Below are 25,160 nucleotides of genomic sequence, written 5' to 3'. Positions count from 1 at the left end.
GCTACAGAGAAACCCTGTCTCGAAAAACCAAAAAAGAAAAAAAAAATGAGGTTTTTTTCAATCAGTTGTTACAAACAGCTTTGTGGAATGGACTTTAGAAATATGTCCTCACTTGTGTATCTCCTTTGGCAATCCAGGAAAATCTGAATCTGGCACTGAATTCTGCCTCAGCCATCGGTTGCACCGTGGTCAATATTGGTGCACAGGATCTCCAAGAAGGGAAGCCGCACTTGGTCTTGGGGCTTCTCTGGCAGATCATCAAAGTTGGACTTTTTGCTGACATTGAGATTTCTAGGAACGAAGGTAAGATCATCAGATACATTACTCTTCAGTTGTGGATAGCCCGTGAAGGAAGAGCTGACATCTCTGTTTCCCTCTTAGCCCTGATTGCTCTGCTAAAGGAAGGGGAGGAGCTTGAGGAGCTGATGCGGCTGTCTCCTGAGGAGCTGCTGCTCCGCTGGGTGAACTACCATCTGACCAACGCAGGGTGGCGCACCATCAACAACTTCAGCCAGGACATTAAGGTTTAGATGGTTGAAACTTATATTCTTTTTCTTATTGTTATTATTATTCTGGTGGGGAGCATATGCCATAATATGCCCAGAAGACAAACTATGGGTTGATTCTTTCCTACTCTCGTGTGGGTCCTGTAGATGGGACTCGGGACACCAGGCTTCCGTAGTAAGTGCTGACCCACCAAGCCACCCCACTGGCACAGGGTTTAGATTTTCACGTTTGAGTTTATTGCAATGAAATAAAGGTGTAGGATATAAGAAATAGGGGTTCAGACTTGGATTTGAATCCACAAAGATGATTGGGAATGAAAAAGGAGGGTTTATCTTTTCCTGTCTGAGTTAGATGCTACCAATTATATTCACAAAAATTGTTTAAAATAATAAACTAATTTTTTGGCTTTTAAAAATAAGACTTACAGCTGTCTGTGAGATGAAGGCGGTGGTAGCTTTACTAGATTAATCATTTCCCCCTGCCACTGACCCACTGAATTATAATGAACTAAGCATTATTGCATCTGTTTGTTGGATTGGAGCCTTGTGGGTTCAGCACTCTTCCTCTCATTTTGTTAATAGCCAGCTAGTAAAAAATCAAATTATCTGAGGACACGGGGACTCAGTTGACTCTGGGAACCTTATGGTATGACTCCTAACCTGAGTCTCCTAGAAACACTTTCCTCTCTACGGGAGAGCCTTGTCATGGAAACTGTAGCATCCACCTCTGCCCACCAGTACCTTCCCCAAGGTCACTGCTGGCACAGGCGCTGCCAGACTGGATCCCTATGACTTTTCTTCTCTGTGATTTATTTTTCCCAGAATTATCTGGAAAATTAGAGTAGTGCTGTCTTTTGTTCATATTTCCTCTTCAGTCACCTTTTGCTACAATGGTGACATAGTTTCCCCTGCTTTCAGGTCTTAACTACTGTTCTAAAAGCTTAGTGGTCTCAGTCTCCTTATAATTCAGTTCGGTTCATTCCAATATTTATTAAGAATCTCCTGACATTACACTAGGCATGATGATATAAAGGCTTTTGAGAAGTTTACCAATTAGACCTAGCAAACCATGCAAAATTTACTGGCTTACAATGACGATTTAGTATTTCTCATAATTGTGTGCTGATGCCACTTGACTCGGTGGTTCTCCTCCCCACTTGTCTTCGGGGATCAGTTGTCAGTCTGGCTGATCTGAAAGCAGCGCAAAGGCGTCAGTCATGTGACTTAGTGCTCCTCTGCCAGGCCTTTCCACAGGGCTGCTCGGGCTTCCTCACAACACACGCTGAGGATAGCAGACAGTTGGGCATTTTAGGTAGAGGGTAACTTCAAGAGGGAGGAACCAGAGCCTCCTTGGGATTTGGAGCTTGAAATCCCCAGGGCAGTCACAGCATTCTGTTAGTCAGAGTGAGTAACCAGGCCAGCCTAAATAGGAGAGGAAGGGAAATAGCTCCTGCTTCCTGCTGGGGAAAACTCCATCTATGTTTGGAGAAAAAAAAATACAGCATCCATCTTTGGAGATGACTAAATTAGATGATGTAATCTAACGGGGTTACAGCTTATGTACAGAGATGGAGAAGGGTGCAGCATGATGGAGGGATGCATTGGTTCATTCTAGTGAGCCCAGAAAAGCCTTCTCAGAGTAAACCTTTGACCTTAGCCTAGAAGACAGTGATGCTGGGGGATGTGGACACATGAAAACAGTATCGGCAACAGCATTGCTAGAAGCTCCAGCGTGTAAGAGAAGCCAGAAGCCTGCAGTAGTGTTGTGTATTCAGAAACCCCTGGGTAATGATGGCCTACGCTATTTAACACACCATTTTGTTTTAGATGAGAATACTTTCCCCCTGAAATTACTTTTTATTTTATTCATCTTAAAATGCTATTTTTTCTTTTCTTGAAGGACTCAAAAGCCTATTTCCATCTGCTTAATCAGATTGCTCCTAAAACTGACCGAGATGGTGGGCATGCCGTTGCCATTGATCTCTCAGGATTTAATGTAAGTGATTTTTTTTAAAACTAGTTTTATATACTTTAGAAATAGTACATGTGACATAAAAATTATCATTTTTGAGTGTATAGTTCAGTGGCATTCAGTACATCCTTCGTTCTTTGTAACCATTACTACTGTCTCTCAAGAACATTTTTGTGATCTCAGGGAATCTCGTTCCATACAACAGTAACCATCCACTCTTCCTGACTCCTGTGACTCCTCTATTCTACTTTTTAACTCTGAATTTGATTACTGGGGGCAGAGAAATTTACAGTATAACACTCTATTTCTAACCCCCTCTGTAACATGAGGTCCTGCTTGTTAGGGTTTCTGTCCTGCCCAGTTCCCACAGCCAGCAAGTCCCAAAGAAAATCACACAGAGATCTTCTTAAGTTATAAACTGATTGGCCCATTAGCTCAGGCTTCGTATTAGCTCTTATATCTTATATTAACCCATTATTCTTATCTATGTTAGCCACATGGCTCAGTACCTTCTTCAGTGGGGCAGGCCACATCCTGCTTCTTTGGTGGTCTGGGTAGGACTGGGAGGAATGGGCTTCTTCCTTCCTAGAATTCTCCTGTTCTCATTGCCCCGCTTCTACTTCCTGTCTGGTTTTCCCACCTATACTTCCTGCCTGGCCAATCAGTGTTATTTAAAACATGATTGACAGAATATAGACAATTCTTCCGCACCACCCTTCTACCTCTCCATCCTCCCCCTCTTCCTTCCTCCATCCTCTTTCTACCCTGTGTGCACCATGTAAGTTCCTAGTACCTTTAGAAGCCAGAAGAGGGTGCCTGATGCCCTGGAACTGGAGTTACAGACAGTTGTGACCCTCCATGTAGGTGCTGGGAACTGAGCACAGGTCCCCTAGAAGAACAGCTGGTGATCTTAACCTCGGAGCCATCTTTTTAGCCCCCTCCCAAGAGACTTTAGAATATTTAAAATGAATGGTTGAGGTTGATTTGTGATTCTTTCACATTCTGCTATTATTTGAAGCATTTGTGGAAAGATACTCGCTTGTAAATATTGTATCTATAAAATTATGACAGTAAAAGTTTGATATTGACCATTTTTGTTTTATTTCCCTGTGTAGGAGAAAAACGACCTGAAGCGTGCTGAATTCATGCTTCGGGAAGCGGATAAGCTTGGCTGCAGACAGTTTGTTACTCCTGCAGATGTGGTTGCAGGAAACCCAAAGCTAAATCTAGCCTTTGTGGCGAACCTCTTTAACACATACCCGTGCCTACATAAGCCTGATAACAATGACATTGATATCAATTTATTGGAAGGTATGTTCTTTCTGCCTCGAGCTGACCACTGTATTTCTTTTTGTGGTACTGTCCTACTGCACTGTCCTGGGTAGGGGACTGTGGTGGGAGACGCGATTATGGGTGTGTGTCCGCATGTGCAGTCTCAGAAGTTGAAATTACAGAATGTGATTGCTGGGTTTTGTTGTAAGAAAATGCTGAGTATGTCTGACTTACCTGCCATTGCTCCAGAAGAGTTAAGTGAAAACTATTAGACATTTAAGGAATTCTCATAAACGATTCTGTAACATAAATTCTGCCACCAATGTGGAGAATGAACTCTCTATTAATTCTGCCACCAGTGTAGAGAATGAATTGTCTATTAGAAAAAGTAATCCTTGATAGCATTTTCCCCTTTGAAAGTAAGTTTGACTTCATTATTGCTCTTTTTAATATTTTTATGTATATGAAAAAATTATCATACTCATTATTCATTGTGTTTAGGTGATTGTTATCTGTTTCATAATATAATACTTTCCTGTTTTGCTTCATGAAATGCAGATTTGACCCCTCCTAATGTAGGTACTGTATTTAGTACTTTTCTATATTCTATAAATACATTCATTCTGAATTTTCCTTTTATTAGTGGCATTTATTCTTTCCACTTGGGTTGATATTTATTGTTTTGCAATTTCATGCTATGTTGTCTTAATATACCTATAGAATGAATGACTACAAGCAAGAAATGCAAATGAAATTCTTAGCTAGAGCAAGGCTTCGATTATGTACACTCTACCTAATTTGCCTTCTATAGTGATGGGATATTGTGCTAAACTTATTAGACCTAGTTCTGACAATTAGACTTCATGATTTTATCTCTCTCCTGTGACAAATCTTTTTATCGTAACTGTCTTTGGAAGGATTTAGTCATAGTTTATAACATAATTTGTTTCATATTATTGATGCCTATTCTAAAGTCATTGAAGCTTACAGTATACAAATTGTCTTAATGACAAAAACATTCTCAGTAACGAGCTCTCTCTCCTCTTCTCTGTCACCCAGACTCTTCCACTTCCTCCCATTTTCACACCTTCACCCACATCAACACCATAAATATTAAAATGAAGGGTAAAAAGCATGGTGGCCGGGCTAGCTGCCAGGGGGTGAGGCAACCTAAGGCTTAGTCGCCCTGCTTTGGGAAAATAGGAGAACTTTCTGTAGCAGTGTGTCCTCTTGGTTGCCTGAGGAGACAGAGCGAGTCAGCTTCAGAATCTCTCTTCTGGGCTGCCGCAGCTGGAGCTCCAATCACTTCATAGCTGCAGTGTCACAACCACTAAAATTTCAGATAGAGAGTTAATTGAATTCACTCTTCTTTAGAGTCCTGCCCAATAAGGACTATACTCTTTACAAAGATACTTGACTGCGAGGGAAAATGTCAAAACATAGACTTCATTTTTTTTTTTTTTAAGCAGAAGAAAAATTAGGCCAAAAAACCTAGAACTTTCAAAATTAAAGAAAAAAGAAGACTTATATTTTTGAGTCTGGAAAATTTCAGAATCCCTCTGTGTCTTACAACAGAAGGCATTGTCTAGAGTGGCATATTAAAAATGATCTGCTTTTTGGAGTCACTGAATTCTTTGCTAATATAATACCTTTTCCAACTTGCGCGCTCTCCTCTGTCATGTGTGGGTTCCTTTGCTGGTGTTCCGCATGCGTTTGAGAGTTCTCAGTGTGTACATGGTTGCTACATATTTCCTCTAGTATCCCTATACTTGTTAGGATACTGTGAGAAATATTTATCAATCATCTCTATTTAGAACATATGTATGTCCTGACATAGCTGCCAAAAATGCATTTGACTTTGGCTATCATTAGATTATTTTCCTATGTAAATTTGTTTTTTTTTTTTTACAGATCCTTATGAAATTTTGCTTTGAACTTACCACACCCCAAATTTATATATTATTATGTCTTATTGACAGAGAATTTCACCTATGGGGAACTAACGAAATTTAAAAGCCCAGTTAGACGTGAAGCCTTCATATCAAATTGTACCAAACATGTATGCTGCATACAGAGAGACTATCTGAGAAACTAAATAGACCATAACATTAGAAAGACTTTGTTCAAATCATGGTTCCACCATTTAATATCCAAGTGACAGCTGTGAGCCTTGACTTTCTTATATATATAAAACACAAGTAATAATATTTACTCCGAAGAGTCACAGAAAAGGTTTAGCGTGACTATGAATGAAAGCCTTTATTCTGCAGTATGTGCTTATTAATGGTTAAGGCGGGAGGAGGAACGCACATGCAGTCTTGCGTATGTCATTTCTCTTTCTGTTATCTTAATAACAGTTTGAAAAATACTGTTTTATTGAAACTTGCCAATTTGACTTGCAAATAAAAATATTTTATAGTACTAGCAAGTAATCAGAAATTAAGATTTTTAGTTACACGGTTGCTTTAGTTGTCTGCAATCTAAAGACATTTTTCTAGTCTGCAATACATATGTTTTTGAAATGCTTTATGTGGCTCCTGAACAAATGCATAGTGCTTCTGGCTTTGCGCATCTACTTACCAAGGTGACTTAAGTGGCCCTAGGTAAATAAATGCTCACTTAGAAAATCTGTTTACTTTCCATGCATTAAAAATCAAAATAACACAATTAGTTAAGAATAGAAAAAATACAAATGTCTAAAACTTAAATAGTAAATGTAAGTTTAATGTCTTTTCAAATAACTATTGTATCAACAGTCTCAATAGACTGAGTATCTTAATCAAAAATTGTGACAGTCCATCTTTTGTAATTTAAAAATGTAATTTGGACTTTCCTAACTAGAAACAACGTAAAAATTTCATAGTTACTAGGGGGAAATGTGTCTTGATTTGGTATCAGAAAGTTAAAGAAAGAAGCAAAGGCGACTCCAGGTTGTCAAGCAGTGAACATGGTGTGCTTAGGTTTATGTCTGGCTGGAAGCCGGTCAGGGATGTAATCTGCAGCCCTTGTTTGAGTTGGCTCTTTTAATAAAAGTTTTCCCACGTAGATTGTTTATTACAAAGCAGTGTAGCAGACATGACAGAATGATCAGTTATTTTTTGAGATTAGAGGGGATAGAATTTTAGCAAGAACTTATTTGGTTAATAAAACTAGATTACATAGATTCAGATAACTGTTAGGTCATAGCATTGAAAATTTTATTGAAAGTTGGAAATAGGGTGAGCGGTTTATTTACTGAATACTTGATGGAAATAAACAGAATCCTTTAGATTGTATGAATATTTAGTCCTTTGTGAATAGTTAGATTCATACTCTGTAGTACTTAATGAAGGTGACCATAGAGAGGACCAAGAATGAATCCTGGAGACTAGGTGCTTATAGATTTCTGTTCCAAATGGCACTTTAAGTCTCTCGTGGACCAAAGTCTAGAGTGACCTAACTGGCCTGGGCATTAGAAGTGATGAGATGAATGAATGTTTTAAGAAGTATAAAGGTTTTAACTTCAGGGAGTTTGCTGATACGATACAATCTAAGTTGTTTTATTGTCCTCCCGCTTTCTCAAAGAATAAGACAAGATGCAGTTATTTTGAGCCATGTGCTGGCAGTAGATTCTGTAAGGCGGATATGGCAGGGAGAGCTCACATCTCTCCCCGAGTTGTGCATACCATATTCATGCTTTTTAAACAGATGGTGGTACACCCAGGGAGACAGGCTAAACATAAGTACCCAGAAGTAACGCTGAGTTATCCCCTTGAGGTGCTCACTGGGGTCCAGTAATTCGCAGTGATGATGAAATGTCTCAGAATAAAATGGAATGCTGTGGTGGTCTGTGTTCCTTGTGAGTTTTCTGCAGTAGCAATCTAAAGTAACGCAGAAAGCTGAAGAATGTTGATACTCCTCACTGCATGTTTTTTGCATCAACTGAAATCTCTCCCGTTCATTATATGTAAAGTTTAGATTTGTGTGCCCAGGAAGGTTCTTGTCTAGCTGTAATCTGCCCAAATGTTGAAATGCTGCATTTGGGAAAGGTCGAATTTTCTGGTCTGTTTACTCGGCTGTTTGTTACCTTGCAGGCTAAAAGTCTGGCTTTGTATTTGGCCAAACCAGGTCATAATTTTATGCTACTTTATTGCTTTTGTACTATCTGCTGCATCCCTGGATAGAAAACCCCAGGGCTCAATAGTTCACAGACCTCAGATAAGGGATCTAGAGGGAAAGAGAACAAATGGAGGCTTCCTAGATAGTTGGGATGAGGAACATTTTCCCCTTAAAGAAATTACGTCAGACAAAGTGGCCAGTTTACCCCTCCAGGATGCTTTAAGAATAGTTCTTAGTTACTTTGGCCCGAGTCATCAGTGTGGGCTTTCTTCTACCCTAGGAGAGAGCAAGGAGGAGAGGACATTCAGGAACTGGATGAATTCCCTGGGGGTCAACCCATACATCAACCATTTGTACAGGTAAAATGGCTGCCTATGCTTCAACCTTAGCGTCATAATCTAATTTCAGTTTCCCTTCTAGGTATGTTTTCATGAGGAGGTTTTCTCAAACCACAAGAATTTAGCCAACATTTGGAATGCTGGGAATGGGCAATCTGTTTTGTTTGTTTGTTTGGTTTTAGTGTTCTGTAAAAAGACAATGTGATGATAATAATGCTTGATTATAGTATAAAGAGTAAATTCCTGCATTTTTATAGTTGTTGATCACAAAAATAAGAAATTATTTCATTCCAGGCATTGGTGGTATATGCCTTTATGCCAGCACTGGGGAGGCAGAGGCAGGCAGATCTCTATGAGTTCAAGGCCAGCCTGATCAAGTTCCAGGACAGCTAAGGCTACATAAAGAAACCCCGTCTCAAAAAAATCAAAAAAGAAAAAGAAAATTATATTTCAGCACTAAGGATTAGAACAGCAATAATATCTAATACATTTTCTCATCTATATGTCACTATTTTTACTATAACTCATAGTTTTTCATTTATTTTTATGCCTTATTTATCCTGTAATTTTCACGTAAGATTTTCCTCATTTCTCTGGATAATTATTTTGATTTGTCTAAGTCTTTAAAATTTTTTTAAATTCATTTTATTTTCCCAGAAACTTATCATTACACATCGCTGTTTTTCCTTAGCACTGTCTGTCCATCCTCCTCCCACTTTTGCGAGACCTACTTCATTCTCTGCAGATCCCCCTTTTTAGATCTTCTCCTCTTTTCCCATCATCCCTTTTCTATGTTCATGTCCTACACATATATCCGTGTATAGATTAAGTCTAGGTCCTGCAGATGAGAGAAACATGCAATGTGTCTTCCCGAGTCTGACTTACTTCATGGAGAATAACAATTTCCATTTGCATCTATTTTTCCTAATTTCATGCAAGGTAAACTTTTAGATTTTGTTGTTACACTGAGGGTTGAGCCCAGGGCTTTGTACAGGAGTGGCAAGCACTTTTACCACTGTTACATCCCCAGCCCTGAATGTCCCAGTCCTATTCTTCTTTAAAGCTGAATAAAATGACACTACATGGATGGATCAAATGTAGCTTAGTTATCCTTTTGCCGGTAGACATCTGAGATGGTTCATATCTTAGATGAATAATACAGCAATAGACATGAATGTATAAGCATCTCTGTGGTATGCTAACTTAGAATCCTTCGAGCATACATTCAGAAATGGCATAATGAGATAATATAGTAGCTCTGATTTTGTCATAGCAAGTGTACATTAAAAGGGCTATAAAAATATTTATTAAATTATGCCCTATGCTTTCTGCTAGTGGTAACAATGTGTCTCTTTAAACATGGGTAAGAGAAAGTGTTTCTTTTCTCTTTATTATAGAATGGGGGTGGAGAGATGGCTCAGAGGTTAAGAATCTAGCCTATCTGGGTCTAGAAAACAAAGGTCAGAGAAGGTTTTGGGGCTAGAGGAAGACAGCTACCTTGAGGTCTAGGGACTCTTCTCCACCAGTCCTTGGATGGCCTATTACTACCAGTGTCTTCCCTTTGTTTCTTGTTCCTGTGCTTTTCCTGGTTCTCCAAAACAAGGTGGGCCATGTTTGAGATATGTTCAGCTAGCACTGTTATATAGCTGGTCTCCTGTCCTTCAGCCCTCAGGTATAAAAGGGCTTTTCTTTCTCCTCCAGAAACTCTCATACAATTGGGATACATTGATGAACTATGGATCCCATGGGGCTTATATTCTAAGCAGAGATGTCAATCTATAGCTTGCAGGCCAAATTTTTAATAAATATATTAAATATAAATATTAATATATATTTAAATATATATGTATATATATATATATATATTTTGGTTTTTCGAGACAGGGTTTCTCTGTGGCTTTGGAGCCTGTCCTGGAACTAGCTCTGTAGACCAGGCTGGTCTCGAACTCACAGAGATCCGCCTGCCTCTGCCTCCCGAGTGCTGGGATTAAAGGCATGCGCCACCACCGCCCGGCTTATATGTATATATTTGAGAGCAACAACGGATTCCTACAATTGAAAGGCCTTTTGAGTCAGATGGTATTTGTGATATATGAAATTTTATATCTCAGTGTTTACAAATAAAGTTTTATTGGAACACACACACACATAAAAGAATATAGCCTAGACAAAAATACAACCTAAACAATCTCACTTTCAACATTTTTAATAAAAAATCTAACTTAATATATCAATAATTCAAATACCCAAGAAACATCTTCAAGAAGGAATTAAATATGTAAACTAAAGATTAATTTTTAGCAGAAAACACATTCACCATGAACTTTTTTAAAATTATATTTTACATTATTGCATGTCGGGGTGCACACATACCACGGTGTGTACGTGGAGGTTGGAGAATAACCTTTTAGAATTCTTTATCTCCATCTACCTTGACCTGGGCTAAACCTGAGTCACCAGGCACAGCAAGCACTTCTACCAGATCAACTTGCTGGTCCTAGCTAAGGATTTCTGCTTCTTGCTGTTTACTAAAATGTTAATTAAAATTGAAACCAGCATTCTTTTAGTAACTATTATTTTAATAGACATTTAAAAACACAAGTCTAGAATTTCCAGCTGGATGAAGAGACGTATAGCAATTAGAGTAGCACTTTTGTTATAGGAGCAAGGCAGCTAAAACTCCAGCATTGGAGAGAGGTGTAATTATGTATTTATGAATTCATTTAAAAGATATCTATAGTTTGTTATTGAGAATAAATTAGCAATCAGTCGAAGTATAATTTGGTTTAGTTTCAAATTGACTATATGTAAATTTGTAAATGATTCTTACAGAAAGTCTTGATAAGTTCATATCAAATTATACAAGTCCAAGTAGTAGGAATAGAGAATATCATTTTAATATGAGTTGGACTTATTTTCTAACAGTGAACATATATTTTTTTAGTAAGAATCATTTACAAATTTACACACACATTTAAAAAGGATTAAGTCAAGGTAACTTTTATAAATTTCGAGGACACTAAAGTTCTCAATGGTTGAAAGAAGAGAATTGACCAAATTTTTAGTTAAAAGATGTTTGATTATTATTATGATATCCTTCTTTTTTCATTTATTTACTATGAATACAATGTTCTGCTTGCGTGTACACCTGCATGCCAGAGGAAGGCACTAAATCTCATTATAGATGGCTGTGAGCCACCATGTGGATACCGGGAATTGAACTTAGGACCACTGAGCCATCTCTCCAGCCCCTTTATCCTTCTTGATATTAGTAAAGGCATCAAGGCATATGAATTTTTTTTTTCTTGAGAAAGATATAGCTCATTTTTTTTTTTTTTTGGTTTTTTCGAGACAGGGTTTCTCTGTGGCTTTGGAGCCTGTCCTGGAACTAGCTCTGTAGACCAGGCTGGTCTCGAACTCACAGAGATCCACCTGCCTCTGTCTCCCGAGTGCTGGGATTAAAGGCGTGCACCACCACCTCCTGGCTATAGCTCACTTTTAGAAGATCTTCAAAGTAACATAATCTTAAAGGGAACCCTTGGAAATAGGAAAACAGCAGGCAACAGCCTGTGTCTGTGAATTCGGGTCTGGTTATATTCCTAACCGAACCTCAGCATTTAATTCCCAACCTATAATACACTCAGTTGATTCCAAAACAACTAGACTGACTATAATGCTGATTTAACTAAACATTCTTTTCTTTAAATAAACTGTTAAATATATTTCTGGAACTATCAGTCCTGGAACTTTTTTACCACCATTGGGTTCTAGAATTTATTGTGAACTCCTTGGAAATTATTCAGGTCTCTGAGCCTCAGGTTTTGAATGTGCAGAACATGAATAATAATAATAATAATAATAATAATAACAACAACAACAACATAGTAAATAAGAAGGAGGGTGAGTGCATTTAAAGTAAAAGAAAGAAAGAAAAGTAGGTGAAACCCCAGTACTTGCAACAACTTTAGTGATGTCTTTTTGCACACAAAATGCTCATGTGCTTTTCAGACCTTAATAACTGTACATGAAATGTCTCCATCGCTTAGCACAAAGCCTGGCTTCACTCATTCACTGCCGCTTGGTGTGTGCCCAGAGAAGGAAAAGTAACTCTGATATGAACCTTAGCAGAACATGGCTAGTGGATAACCTATTGGAGGGAAACAGGCACACATTCCTTCCCTGACTGCTACTTACCGCATTGATCCTGCTTTATTTCCTTCACACCAAGAGCTGAAACAGACTCGACAGACTTTAACCTTTTGGAGACTGTATTTTCCTGAATCCAAAGTAACAGTGTTCTTTAGAATTCTTAAATTCAGAACTCCTACTTCCTTGTAAAATCCTTCCTCCTAACTTTTATTATTGAACAGGAACAGCTACCCACTGGATAGCTATAATTTTCCTATAACTATTTTTAAAGTTTTAAGAAATCATAATATATAACACATGAACTCATTCTATTGTGTAAGTCTCAAACAATGTAACTGTATAGAATAAAGTAAAACATGCAATTCCCCTTGTTCCCTCTCATTCCCTTTTTCCTGCTCACAAGTGATCGCCCTCAGCAGTTCTTACATATGCATAAAGCTGAGATCAAACTATATGAGTGGCCTGACACTTGCTTTTAAATACTTAGTGTATCTTGTAGAACTTTTTATATTGTATTTTCTGACCAAATTTAACATATGCGCTGGCAGCCCAGGAGTTCATAGTAGGATAGTTGACCCAATAGTCTTTATCATACCTCTCTGAATGTGTGCATGTGTACAAGTGTACACACGTGTGCAAATGCCTTGTAAACATGAAAACGTCGGACAGATCCTTAGGTTGAAAGTGTGAGGTGAAATGAAAGCCTTGTCATTTATTAGCTTTAGATGACTCTTGTGTGTTTAAAGACACGTATCCCTCTGTAGGACAGTCGTAGTAACTGACGGTTTTCCCTTTCTTATGTGCATTTCCTTCCTGTTCTAGTGACCTTACAGATGCCTTGGTGATCTTCCAGCTCTATGAGATGATCCGTGTGCCAGTCAACTGGAGCCATGTCAACAAGCCTCCATACCCTGCTCTCGGAGGGAACATGAAGAAGGTGAGAGGCATGATTGGAGCTCTGCTGTTGTTTCTCTGATGTGAAGCCCAGGGTGTCGGTTCATAAAGATTGGTGTGTGGTTTGTGCCTATGGATTTATTTCACCTCAAGATGCACGAAGCGTAACGGGTTCTTTATAAACTCAGTTACTACCAAGTGTTTGGACAGATGAAGGCAGTGCTTCCCAGCTGACACTTCATACACTGTTTTCATCTTTAACAAGTTTTGGTGCTTCTGTTATTGAGTGCAGCCCGAGTGCCCTCTTCTGCTATAATCGCCACTACTCGCTCAATCTTCCCTGTGTCCTCGTTCATTTATTCACAAGATGGATTCTGATTTCTTACTACGTGCACGGCATGGTGCACAGAAGAAAAGCTCGAGCCCTGGAGCTGCTGCTTAGGAGGTGCCCCAGAGATGATGGTGATAAGATACGTATGCCTGTGACTATGAGCGAAATGGGCACTGTGGGCTTTAAAGAGAAAAGGGCCACACGTTCTCCCATCCAACTGGCTTCATGTTGGAGGCTGTATTTGAGTCAGAATCCAGAAACTGATTGAATTTTGTCACAGGGAAACTAGAAGAGGGGTGGAGGCCAAAGGAAATGGATAGTGGTGGGGAAGTATGTTGCTGAGAAATGAAACCTTAGAAAAAGTGTTCATTTTTATGGCACTTCTAAAATCACTTTAATAATATATAACAGGAATATATTTTTTTTTTTATTTTCAAGACAGGGTTTCTCCATAGCTTTTTTGGTTCCTGTCCTGGAACTAGCTCTTGTAGACCAGGCTGGCCTCGAACTCACAGAGATCTGCCTGCCTCTGCCTCCCGAGTGCTGGGATTAAAGGCGTGCGCCACCACCGCCCGGCTAGGAATATTTAATAAAATCCTTTGACCTTTTATAATTTCAGTTTAGCAATCTTAAGAGAAACTAGAAAGTCAGGCTGGGAAGACGATTCCAGTGGGAAAGTGCTGACTGTACAGACTTAATAACCTGAACTCAGCCCCCAAAACCTATGTCAAAAGCTGTGTATGGTGCTGTGTACCAAACTGAAAGGCAGATGTTACCCCAGATAGACCACATGCTCTCCTGTATGGTAGCACTAATTTGTGGTTTCCTAGTCATTGCTGGTTGTATCAGCATCATCTTGGGCTCTACACTAGCATCCCCATCTCCTTTCTTACCATCATCTCTCCTCAGAATCTGCCTTTACTGGAACACATTTCACACAGAGCCGTGACTGTCGTTAACTGGAAAGGTTTCCCTTTCATCCTCACTGATTTCTCTTCCTATTCATTCTGTAACACGTTATTTCATAAACTAGAAATTCATTTCACTTATTGCCATTATATACATCCCCATAGTCTTATTTCTGCTAAATATGCTAAGCAGGGATAATTAACTATGAGTACTAACATTGTTTAAATTTTTTAATAAAAAATTATAGTGTGTGTGTGTGTGTGTGTGTGTGTGTGTGTATGGTGTGATTGCACCTCTGACTTAAATGTTTTGAATGGAGTCTTGACTGACTTGGGAAAGAAAACTAATTATACTCTTCTTCTCAATTAATATTTTTTCCAAGATGTATTTAGTAAACACCTTTTTTTTTCCTACTTGTGTAATAAAACTTTAAGACTTGGGGCTGGAGAAATGGCTCAGCAGTCAAGAGCACTGACTGCTCTTCCAGAGGACCTGGGTTCAATTCCTAGCACCCACATGCTGGCTCACAACCATCTGTAATTCTAGTTTCAGAAGATCCCATGCACTCTTCTGGCTTCTGCAGACAGACACTACATGCATGTGACAAGACCCCCAAATACTAAAGAGAGGGGGGAATTTTAGAGCTTAAAATTTCATCAGTACAGAAATACCTGGCCGGGGGAGGGGGGGCGCAGGGAGTTGCATTGATGGTTTTGTAGGAAAAGTCCTTTTTACAAGTGTTAGGACTTGAGTTCAAATCCCAAGGGTTCACATAAAAATTGGGCATGTAGCAGCAGTGTCTATAACCCCAGTGCTCCTATAGGGAAGTGGGAGCGAGGCAGGAGAATCGCCTAAAGCTTGAGGGTATGCAGCAGAGTAACAAGGTGGAGATGAGAACTGATGCCTGGGGTTGCCCTCTGGGCTCCGCATTAGTGCTGTGGCATGCATATGCCACATTTGTATCACCTGCACACTCATACCTACACACAACTATGAACACACAGAGGAAAACAGTGAAAAACATAAAAAGCGTACCTCCGATTCAGATGATGACTGATAGAAGCCTCTGTAGAGACTGCACCTAAACACACATTTAGAAAGGACCCAACTGGGTTTCCATGACTAGAAATGAGTAAGTCAGTGGGGAAATGATTTACTTGGCGTTTGTCTTAGTTATGTTCTGTCGCTGTGAAGAGACAGGGTTTCTCTGTGTAGCTTTGGAGCCTATCCCGGAACTAGCTCTGTAGACCAGGCTGGTGTTGAACTCACAGAGATCCGCCTGCCTCTGCCTCTAAAGTGCTGGGATTAAAGGCGTGAGCCACCACCGCCCAGCTATAGGGATTTATACTGAACACTTTTTATAGGAAATTGATTCTATGAATAACGAAAACACGTAAAAACTAAGCATAACATAGCTCTGACTCTACAGAAGCTAATAAGGACCAGATAATTGGCTCGTATAGTTAAGATTTTTTAATTATGTTTTGTGAGTCTTGGGAACCCAAGAATCTCATACATATGGAGAAATTACCACTGAACTGTCGTGTGACTTGTTCCTGGGGTGACTTTAGCAAGCCAGCATCTTCCCACTCCAGATAGAGAACTGATGACAGACCAAAGTGAGGATCCCTCCAAAGTCCAAATTGGTGAGCCAGTGAGTTTTATTGTGGTGCCTTATAAAAGAGTATGGAGTGAGGGGTCACTTTCAGGAGCAGAAATAACACCAGTGCCCACCCTAGCATGGGTGACAGACAGCTAATGAAAGCTGGGAACCTGGAGCGCACTGCACAGCCTGCAGGCAGCTTAGTAGGGTGGAAAATCCATTTCCAGTGGCTCAGCTGGGCTCAGACTCTTCTATGCAGGTTAGCTACTCCGATGCTGAGTCTCAGCATCCTTAGTGAATTTTAAGGAGCTTCCCTGCAAGATGGAATGTTTCGCCTCCCTTTAGAACACACTGTGGCTGAAGAAACTTCCCTCCAAGGTAGAATGTCTTTTCTAGGAGGAGACTCCTGCACAGCAGATACATCCCAGACAAGGCCTTTGCAGAATCAAGTGGGCAAGGACCTGAATTTCAGAGAACACATCCATAGGCTTTCAAATAAACTGTAGTCAAATTGAGGGGGAGACTAGTACTTTTTGGTTTTTTTGAGAAAGGATTTCTCTGTGGAATATAGCCATAGACTTTCTAAGAAACTATATAATCTGTATTCAAGTTGGAGGGGGGCTAGCACTGTTCAGCCATTTTCTTTTCTTTTCTTTTCTTTTTTTTTTTAATCGAGATGGGGTTTCTCTCTGAAACTTTTGGGGCCTGTCCTGGGTAGTCCAGGCTGGCCTCAAACTCAGAGATCTGCCTGTCTCTGCCTCTGCCTTCCAAATGCTGGGATTAAATTCATCCATTTTCAGAATCATGTTGTTGTTGTTGTTTTTAAAGATTTATTATGTATACAGTGTTCTGCCTGCATGTATGTCTGCAGGCCAAAAGAGGGCACCAGATTTAATTTTAGATTGCTGGGAATTGAACTCAGGTCCTCTGGAAGAGCAACCAGTGCTTTTAAAACCTCTGAATCATCTCTCCAGCCCCCTTTGTTGTTTTGATCACTTCCCTGTAAATTGGGTGTAATTGTTTCACTTGGTCGTTAAAAAATAACATTTGGTCACATAGTGTCATTGCTGTTACTTCTCCGGTGGTTGGACTAGGCTGGCATAGTCTGGGAATATTCTTCAAATCTGTTGTTTTGTTTTTTAAATACTAACAGTTTTGCTTACTTACAGATTGAGAACTGTAACTATGCAGTAGAGCTTGGGAAAAATGAGGCCAAATTCTCATTGGTTGGCATTGGTGGGCAGGACTTAAACGAAGGGAACGCAACCCTTACTCTGGCACTGGTCTGGCAGCTGATGAGGAGGTAAAGGCTCAGGTCTTCATTCTTCGTTGCCTTTGGAAAGAATTATTTTAAATTTTTAAAATACTATCTGGCAGTGTTCTGTTTTGATTAGTGAGCTTTGTAACTTTTGAATGTAATTAAGTGCAAATGCCAGACTAAAATAAGAAATTTAAATTTTGGAGACAGGAACTTGAGATCCTTTAGCTTCAGCCTTTCAAGTGTTGGGGTTATAGGTGAAAACCACCACACCTGGCTATTTCTTAAATGCTGATATAAATTATGTGAAAACAAATTCCATCCCCTTGTCTCAAGTTCATATTGTTTCTGTTGCAGATACACACTAAATGTGTTATCAGATCTTGGGGAAGGAGAAAAAGTCAACGATGATATCATTATTAAATGGGTCAATCAGACTCTCAAAAATGCAAACAAGAGCACTTCTATTTCCAACTTCAAGGTAACAAGAACTTTTAAAGGTTAATACTTAAGTTAACTGAAGGGATTTTTTAATGAGAATTACATTAGTGAGGTTCAGAAACATATAACCCAGGGATTTAGGTGTAGTAATTATCTGGGATGTGTAAACTCGGAATAATTTGAATTCTTATATTTTCTATTGGTTTATCTATTGAATATGGATGCAGGTTAGTGCATTTAACATGGTAATCTGATGTCAAAAATAGAATTGAGCCAAAATTCCAGTTGTCAAGTGAAAAAGAAGCTGCAGTGTGTTGGTTGTTCATATAGGCCTGTAATGTTTTGTGCTCCCTAGCAGCAGGGTCTGAATCACACTGGCCTCATTTCCAAGCCATACAGAGCCAGCCAAGGCGATGCAAGTGGGGATTGAGAAAACTGGTAGGAAACACGATTCTTGTCATCTGGTTTCATAATGCACTTAACACTTTCTTCTGCGCATTTGTGGACGATTCATACAGCACGGAGAATGTAATCCGCACCAACATACCCACTAATTTCCATGCATTTCCATTGTGTTCTGCTGTTGCATGCAAGTTGGTATTAGCTGCAAATAAGCATGTTTGCTTGAGCATATTCATTCAGTGACCCTTATGTTTGTGACTTTTATTATATGTTTAGAAAAAAGCCCAGCAATTTCTGTTTTTGAAAACAAAGTGCCAATAAATGAAATCCTAAGCTATTTTAAAAGACACCTACCCATCTTTATTCCTTTCTTTGCCTTTGCTCTGTGTGTTTAACAGTATTTGAGAGTAACAGAAATATCATACATTGGTAAATTAAGTCACTTTATAAAGACCAATGCTTCCAATGGTTTTAACAGAATAGATCTTGGGAAATATGTTCCCTGGGTCCTAATTCAAGTACGTATTTTTCTCTTCTTTTGTATCTTGGAGCCGATAGCACTATTGTTTGTAACTTTTAATCTGATTTGTCTCCCTGTTTTAGATACAAAATACAATTTTAAAATGTAAATAGGAATGTGGTATATTATAAAATTCTGTAATTGGTCATCTCTGAAATTACAATGCCAAAGTTACACTTACTTGTATATTTATTAAAAATAAGAATGGTAGATTGCATAAGGTTCTAGGTTCAACCCTGGTAGCAAGCAAATGTGTGTATGTTTGTAAATAAATTACCAAATACAAAGAAGAAACGTTTAGAGACAGGAATATTTATTGATATAAAGTATATAGCTTTTCTAGCTAAGAAAAATCCAGAAAGTGTAAGAAGTTTATTTATCCCCTCAGTGTCCATTATTTATATTAAAGACAAAGCTGTAGAATGGATGTAATTCTACTATGGAGCAGATCATAAAATTCAAGCCATAGAACTGATTTTCTCAAGTGTACAGTCTGGTTGATCTTTCTAACTCAATAGGCAGTGAAGAGCGGACAGAGAAAACAGATTTGATGGTGGCATATAGGCTCGAAGTTCATACACCTCATGAAAATGGCCTTAAGTAACTCAGCATAATAAACATTTAAAAACTAAAAACAAAACAAAACCCCGCAAGTTGATTTGAACAGCAGCTGGAGGACAGGTTGAACTGTTGGACAACACAGGAAGCTAACAAGCTAGGAGCAGCCATCTTGATTAGAGGCAACATTGAGAGGATGGTTTCTAAAGCACATTGTACAGAGCAGATTAATTCAAGATCAGCGAGAAAGTGGTTCCAAGTCGGGAACACTGAGTAAAAGGCATAATGTGAAAAAGGTGATTGTTTCAGAAAGAAAAGCCTGAATTCACCACATTCAAGACATGCCATAATTAGGCATGTTAGAAAAGATATATTTAACCCTTTTATTTGTAAAGAATTGTCCCTCTCTAAGAAGATGGAGAAGTAGCATATCAGCAAGTAATAACAATTGTAATTGCCGTTTTTAGAGACTGGTAGTCATTATGCTAAGCAGACTTTACATTTACCAACTCTAGGAGCAAAACTGGGACATTCGGGAAGTTAAATAACTTGTCCGCGCCGTACACCTTTAAAGAGAACCGGCTTTCCTATCAAGATCTGTCTACTTGCAGCTTCAAAACCAAACTTTGTAGTTGGATGGCCCTGGGTTGAACTCTTGCCTCAGACTTGTAACCTGTGTGACTGACATATTACTTATTCATTCTGTAATATCAAAGCTCACTGTGTCAGGTGCCTTGTTACCATGGCTACCTCAAAGAAACTCACTGTTCAGGAAAGGACATAAATAAGAAAAGGAGCATTGCAGTATGAGGTGTCGGCAGTACTGTGTAGATCAGCTAAAGAGATGGCAGTGCACAAAGACACCTGCTTCTCAGAAACCTTGGCAGCTTGCACTAGTAGCCGGGTTACTGACCTAATATGTGATTCTTCATTTAGCACCCGAGTACTCAATTGTTCTTGGACAAGTTATAATGTTAATTTCTCTGTGTTTTGGTTCCCCCCAAGTCTAAGATGGAGATAATATCTGTCTTCCAAGATTATCGTAAAACTAAATAAGTTAACAAACAGAAAAAGACTTAAGCATGTCTGGCGTGCAGGGAGGGCTCAGGAAATGGGGCTCGCTGCGTTAATGGCACTGCCTGTCTGTAAAGGGCATCCGATGTGCCATTAACATTCCTGTTGAATCTTTTAGAAGACTCTCTTGGTTACATCACTGTTGTTGCCACTTTTATTCTTAAAAACAACGAGAAGAATAATAAAATAGAGTAACAAATCAAAGGAAAGAGATGCTATCTTGGAAATCAGGCTAACCTCTAGGTTTCATTCTTTTTTAAGATTCTAGAGACTTTCTCCTTATTTAATTTCTTTATGTTTAACTTAAAGGAAAAGTGCTGTAATGTATATGGAACTAGGGATTTTCACAATATCCTCTACCCCTTTGCAATAATAAAATGTCTTTCGATGATAATGTACAAGTCAGGGGAGTTAGAAGATAGGTCTGTTTTCTTGGAAATATTATTTAAGGATCTGATAAAATCTTTAGAAACTTAAACTTTTTATTGAATTCAGTAAAAACTTCCCCCACGGTAAAACACAAAAAATAGGAGGGGGGAAAATCATTGTTCCTTACAATAATGGCCAAGAATTCTGTGGCACTCCCATCCCAGAGCTCAGGTAGAGGTGTTTCTGTTTTCAAGAGTAGAATGCAAACCGGTTTAAAGAGAAGGGTGCTGAGGACAATAGCAGACAGGCAGAGGTTGGTCAGTCTTCAGGAGTATTTGAGCCTGTAGTTCCCTGCACCACCCATGTCTGCTTTGCCATCAACCTGCCAACTATACCCCTAAGCTGATTCTCCTCTCAGTTCTAGTGCTGGTTAGGACAGAGGTTCATTCACATTCACATTCAGGAAAGGTTGTTGATTTCTGAAAGCCTAATTAACTGAGGCTCAAGTAAAATCACTGTGGCGCTAGAACAGCTCTGTTCATCTTATACTGGGGCTTTCTGTTTTGTTACTTCCCCTCCACAAGGGCTTCTTTAGATACTTTTTTCTTAATTATCCCTTCCCTGTCAATTATTTATAATTGTGGGTGTTTTGCATATGCGTAAGTCTGTGCACCATGTGCATGCCTAGTGTCTGTGGAGGTCAGCAGAGGGCTTAGATCCCTCGGCACTGGAGTTAAAGATAGTTGTGAGCCACCACACGGGTGCTGGGAACCGAATCCAGGTCCCTTGGAAGTGCAGCTCTTTAACTGCTCTGCCATCTCTCCAGCCCTCCTCTATGAATTTTTAATATGCAGATACATTGTATATCTGGTTTCGTATTCTTTACACATAAAGTTTGTTTCAAATGCATGACCTATATGCAATTCAGGTTCATTCCTAGAGCACTGGATGGCCAGAGTTTTCCTTGAAGCTCATGTCCACATTAAGGTATGGACACAGCAAAAATATGGGTTCTATTAGAACAGAGAGAGGTAAGGCGTGAGCCAGTGTTGGGTAGGCAAGCAATTGAGGTCATTATTCAAGCTTAGAACAACAGATCAGCAGGCAAGTTACAGAATCAGTTCAGATTTTATATTTTAACTACAATACTCTATCCCCTAGAGTGGTTGTCCATTTTTAATTCATTCTGGAAGTAACTAGAAAATGAAACATCGTGGGTATTAATATTCTACTGTCATATTCAAATACTTCATGTTTATTGGCTGTGTTAGCATTTGATCTTTTGGACTTAAGTACTTCATAGTTAAAAAAGGGTATAGTTCATTTGTTTCTGTCATGTAGGATTACAATATAACGACAAAACACTTAAATCACCAAGAATACCATCTTTGTAAATGTGAGGTTCCTGTCACTATTTGATTCTCTTTCTGAAAATACTGACCCAAGTCTTAGGAATTCATGGTCCACAAAATATAAAATTATTAATTTAAAACACATCAACTCCATTTCAAAATTATTTTTCACAGAATAGATGCTTCAGTTGGCAAAAGTAGGAACTATATTCAGGTATGGGGCAACTCTGTATGCTATAATTTACATTAAGACTGAAGGAAAATCTTAATTTAAATAATCTGTTATATGTGTTGTTTGCAAAAAAGTTTAATATTAAGTACAAAGAAAATTTATAGGTTGGTTTCAGTTATATGACTGTGACCAGAAGCTGGCATTTATGAAAATTAAAGGTAAGATGTTCATATATGTTTTCTTTATTTCCTAGGATAAATCCATTAGTACAAGTTTGCCTGTCTTAGATTTAATAGATGCCATTGCACCAAATGCAGTTCGTCCAGAAATGATCAAGAGAGAAAACCTTACTGATGAGGACAAACTGAACAATGCTAAGTAAGTTTATATCAGACCAAGTTGATCTTCTCACAGTCATGACCTAAAATAGTTACAGGGATGTTTTTATCTTTTAAAGTACAATTCGTATGCGGAATATGATTTTTAAAAAATCACATCCTTAATCTTTTTGTAAAAGTTAATCTCTTAAAAAAAAAGAATTCTTCTGTTTAAAATGTATGAAGTTAAAACATGGTGGACAACAAATGCCAAGGTGTCTTTCTTCTCTTTTCAAGGTATGCCATTTCAGTTGCTCGGAAGATTGGTGCCCGGATATATGCATTACCTGATGATCTCGTAGAAGTAAAACCAAAGATGGTCATGACAGTGTTTGCCTGCCTCATGGGAAAAGGACTTAACAGAATAAAATAATGAAGCATTTACTATCATCTGCCACATTAAACACACCGAATGTCTCAGTTTACAGAATTTTGAATTGTAGTGGCTATAAAATCAGAGTATCTGTATGCTCAAAATAGTTCTGTATTCAGTAATGAATAACATTTTGTCCATACTAGTTAGAATTTCTCAATCTTTTTGATTACTTTAACAATCAATACCAAGACAGGAACATCTTATCAAGCTGCTATTTCAAAATTAAATTATTTTATTTCCTAAAGGTCTTACAAAATAAGACTAATCATTCTTTTTCATAGCTCAAAAAAGATCTGTATAGTTTTGTCAGGTCCTGCTATTAAATGTGTTTGGATTTTTTTGAAGTGTTATTTAATTTTGATCACAAATGTACCTAAAGTCATAGTCCAACTCAATCCTTTTTTTTACCTCTGTAAAGGGGTCTAAAACTGTAAACTTGCTGTAAATTTCTATCTCACATATAAATTTAAAGGGGTAAATATGGCTCACCAACATAAAACTTTTTTAATATGAAAACTAATTCTTGAATAGACCTCAAGGTTCACTCTCTTGCATAAGTTGTAGGAACTTTTTACTTTAAGTTTGATTGTAATTGCATTGCTATTTTCCATGTCCTAGTTTGATAATATAGCATTATTTCTGACATGTAGCACAATACTGTATGTTGGTAAGATGCTACATATATGTTTTTCCCTATAGCATCTGAACTGCCCAGATTTTCTCAAATAGTATGTATTAGCGGTCAGCTAGCCGTTAAGTATTTATTTTGGCCCTAGAAGATGTGTGAGATCTGATATGTGAAGATATCTTTTACAAATATTAATTACGAATGTGTGTATAGTTATTTTTTTCACCTAATTCCTTTCAAATACTTGCAGCCAAACACTGGATAGACCATCCCAACTGACACCGATACTATCCTGTTAGCATCGCATTACACTTGCTAGTTTCATTACTAGTTGTAATGAAACCAACATAATTAGAATATGTCCACCAAATAACCTCAGTAGAAAGCACATAACAGCTAATGTCCATCATAGTTTCGTGTTTCTCACAGCCCTGTATAACCTGGAAATGTTTAAGGTTTGTGTTCCTTAGGAAGAGTTAAAACTTGAAACCTCTTTCCCCCAGAATTTTTAGCAGTAGAGAAATTCTGTGGCTCATAGTGGAAGCCAGAAATACGCTCCCACCTTCCACTTTAGTGCCAGTGAGCTCTCCTACTGTGTGGCGAAAGCGCTTCGCTTTTCTCTGTGCGAATGAGTTGTCTATATCCTCCTCCTCCCCTGGTCAAAGCATTTATGTTAAGGGTGAGAGTGTCTGTGTCTTTAGGGTAGACTTTTTTAAATAAAATACTAACAGCTGGAGTTCTTAAATATATTCTTCTACAAGAGATTTCTTTGCCTTTTATATTTTGATGATTGTTTTCTTATATGAAGATGTAAGTAGGCTTTTGCTCTTCTGAGAATATTTAAATCATGCTTCTCTGATTTTTTTTCACCATCATATTTACTAAGATAATCTGATTGACATGGAATTTAGTACTTTAAGGCATTCTTTTTCTCACAAAATATATTTAATAAAATGCTGTGTATGTAGAATGCGTATTTGTGTATTCATTTTATTTAAAGAAATCTATAGAGCCTTCAATATTGGTCTGTTATAAACTTATTTACCACAAAAGAATACAACACCTAAATGAAGAAATACAAAAACTTACTTCTTTGGAGGTCAGGTTTCTTCTTCTTTCATATAAGAAAAAAATTAAGGGGCTGGAAAGATGCCTCAATAGTTAAGAGCACCCACTGCTCTCCCAGAGGGCTCTGGTTCAATTCCCAGCACCTACATGGCAGTTCACAACTGTCTGTAACTCCAGTTCCAGAAGATCCAGCATCTTTACACAGACAGACATGTAGGCAAAACACCAATGCACATAAAACAAAAAATAAATTTTTTAAGAAAGAAAAATTAAAATTCAAAATTGTACTGTTTTTATCATTGTGTGTGTGTGGATGATGTGTGTTGATGGACATGCATGCATTATACATGTGGAGGCCAGAAAACAGATTTGTGGAGTCTGTTTTCCCTAGCACCTTTATGGGAATAAACTCAGGTTTTCACCAGGAGGTGGTGGTGCACACCTTTAATCCCACCCAGCACTTGCGAGGCAGAGGCAGGCAAATCCATAGGCC

At 38.4% G+C, this 25,160-nt stretch overlaps 1 protein-coding gene across 2 annotated transcripts in view; it reads left to right on the top strand.

Moving 5' to 3' along the window:
• The window catches only part of Pls1 (plastin 1), a 98,438-nt gene extending 73,875 nt beyond the window's left edge, over positions 1-24,563 (top strand). The window contains exons 6-16 of one of the 2 annotated variants that reach the window (XM_026789021.1): positions 138-303; positions 382-524; positions 2,407-2,502; positions 3,594-3,789; positions 4,309-4,329; positions 8,129-8,207; positions 13,158-13,272; positions 17,242-17,375; positions 17,688-17,811; positions 22,472-22,596; positions 22,833-24,563. In XM_026789021.1, coding sequence (XP_026644822.1) covers positions 138-303; positions 382-524; positions 2,407-2,502; positions 3,594-3,789; positions 4,309-4,329; positions 8,129-8,207; positions 13,158-13,272; positions 17,242-17,375; positions 17,688-17,811; positions 22,472-22,596; positions 22,833-22,968 — 1,335 coding nt within the window. In that variant the 3' untranslated portion in view covers positions 22,969-24,563. The remainder of the gene's footprint in view (positions 1-137; positions 304-381; positions 525-2,406; positions 2,503-3,593; positions 3,790-4,308; positions 4,330-8,128; positions 8,208-13,157; positions 13,273-17,241; positions 17,376-17,687; positions 17,812-22,471; positions 22,597-22,832) is intronic. The other variant, XM_013353574.2, reaches the window with a different exon arrangement.
• The last annotated feature ends 597 nt before the right edge of the window (positions 24,564-25,160 follow it).

Source organism: Microtus ochrogaster, unplaced genomic scaffold (assembly GCF_000317375.1).
Source record: "Microtus ochrogaster isolate Prairie Vole_2 unplaced genomic scaffold, MicOch1.0 UNK12, whole genome shotgun sequence".
NCBI lineage: Eukaryota > Metazoa > Chordata > Mammalia > Rodentia > Cricetidae > Microtus > Microtus ochrogaster.
This window is presented reverse-complemented; position numbering and strand designations above follow the sequence as displayed.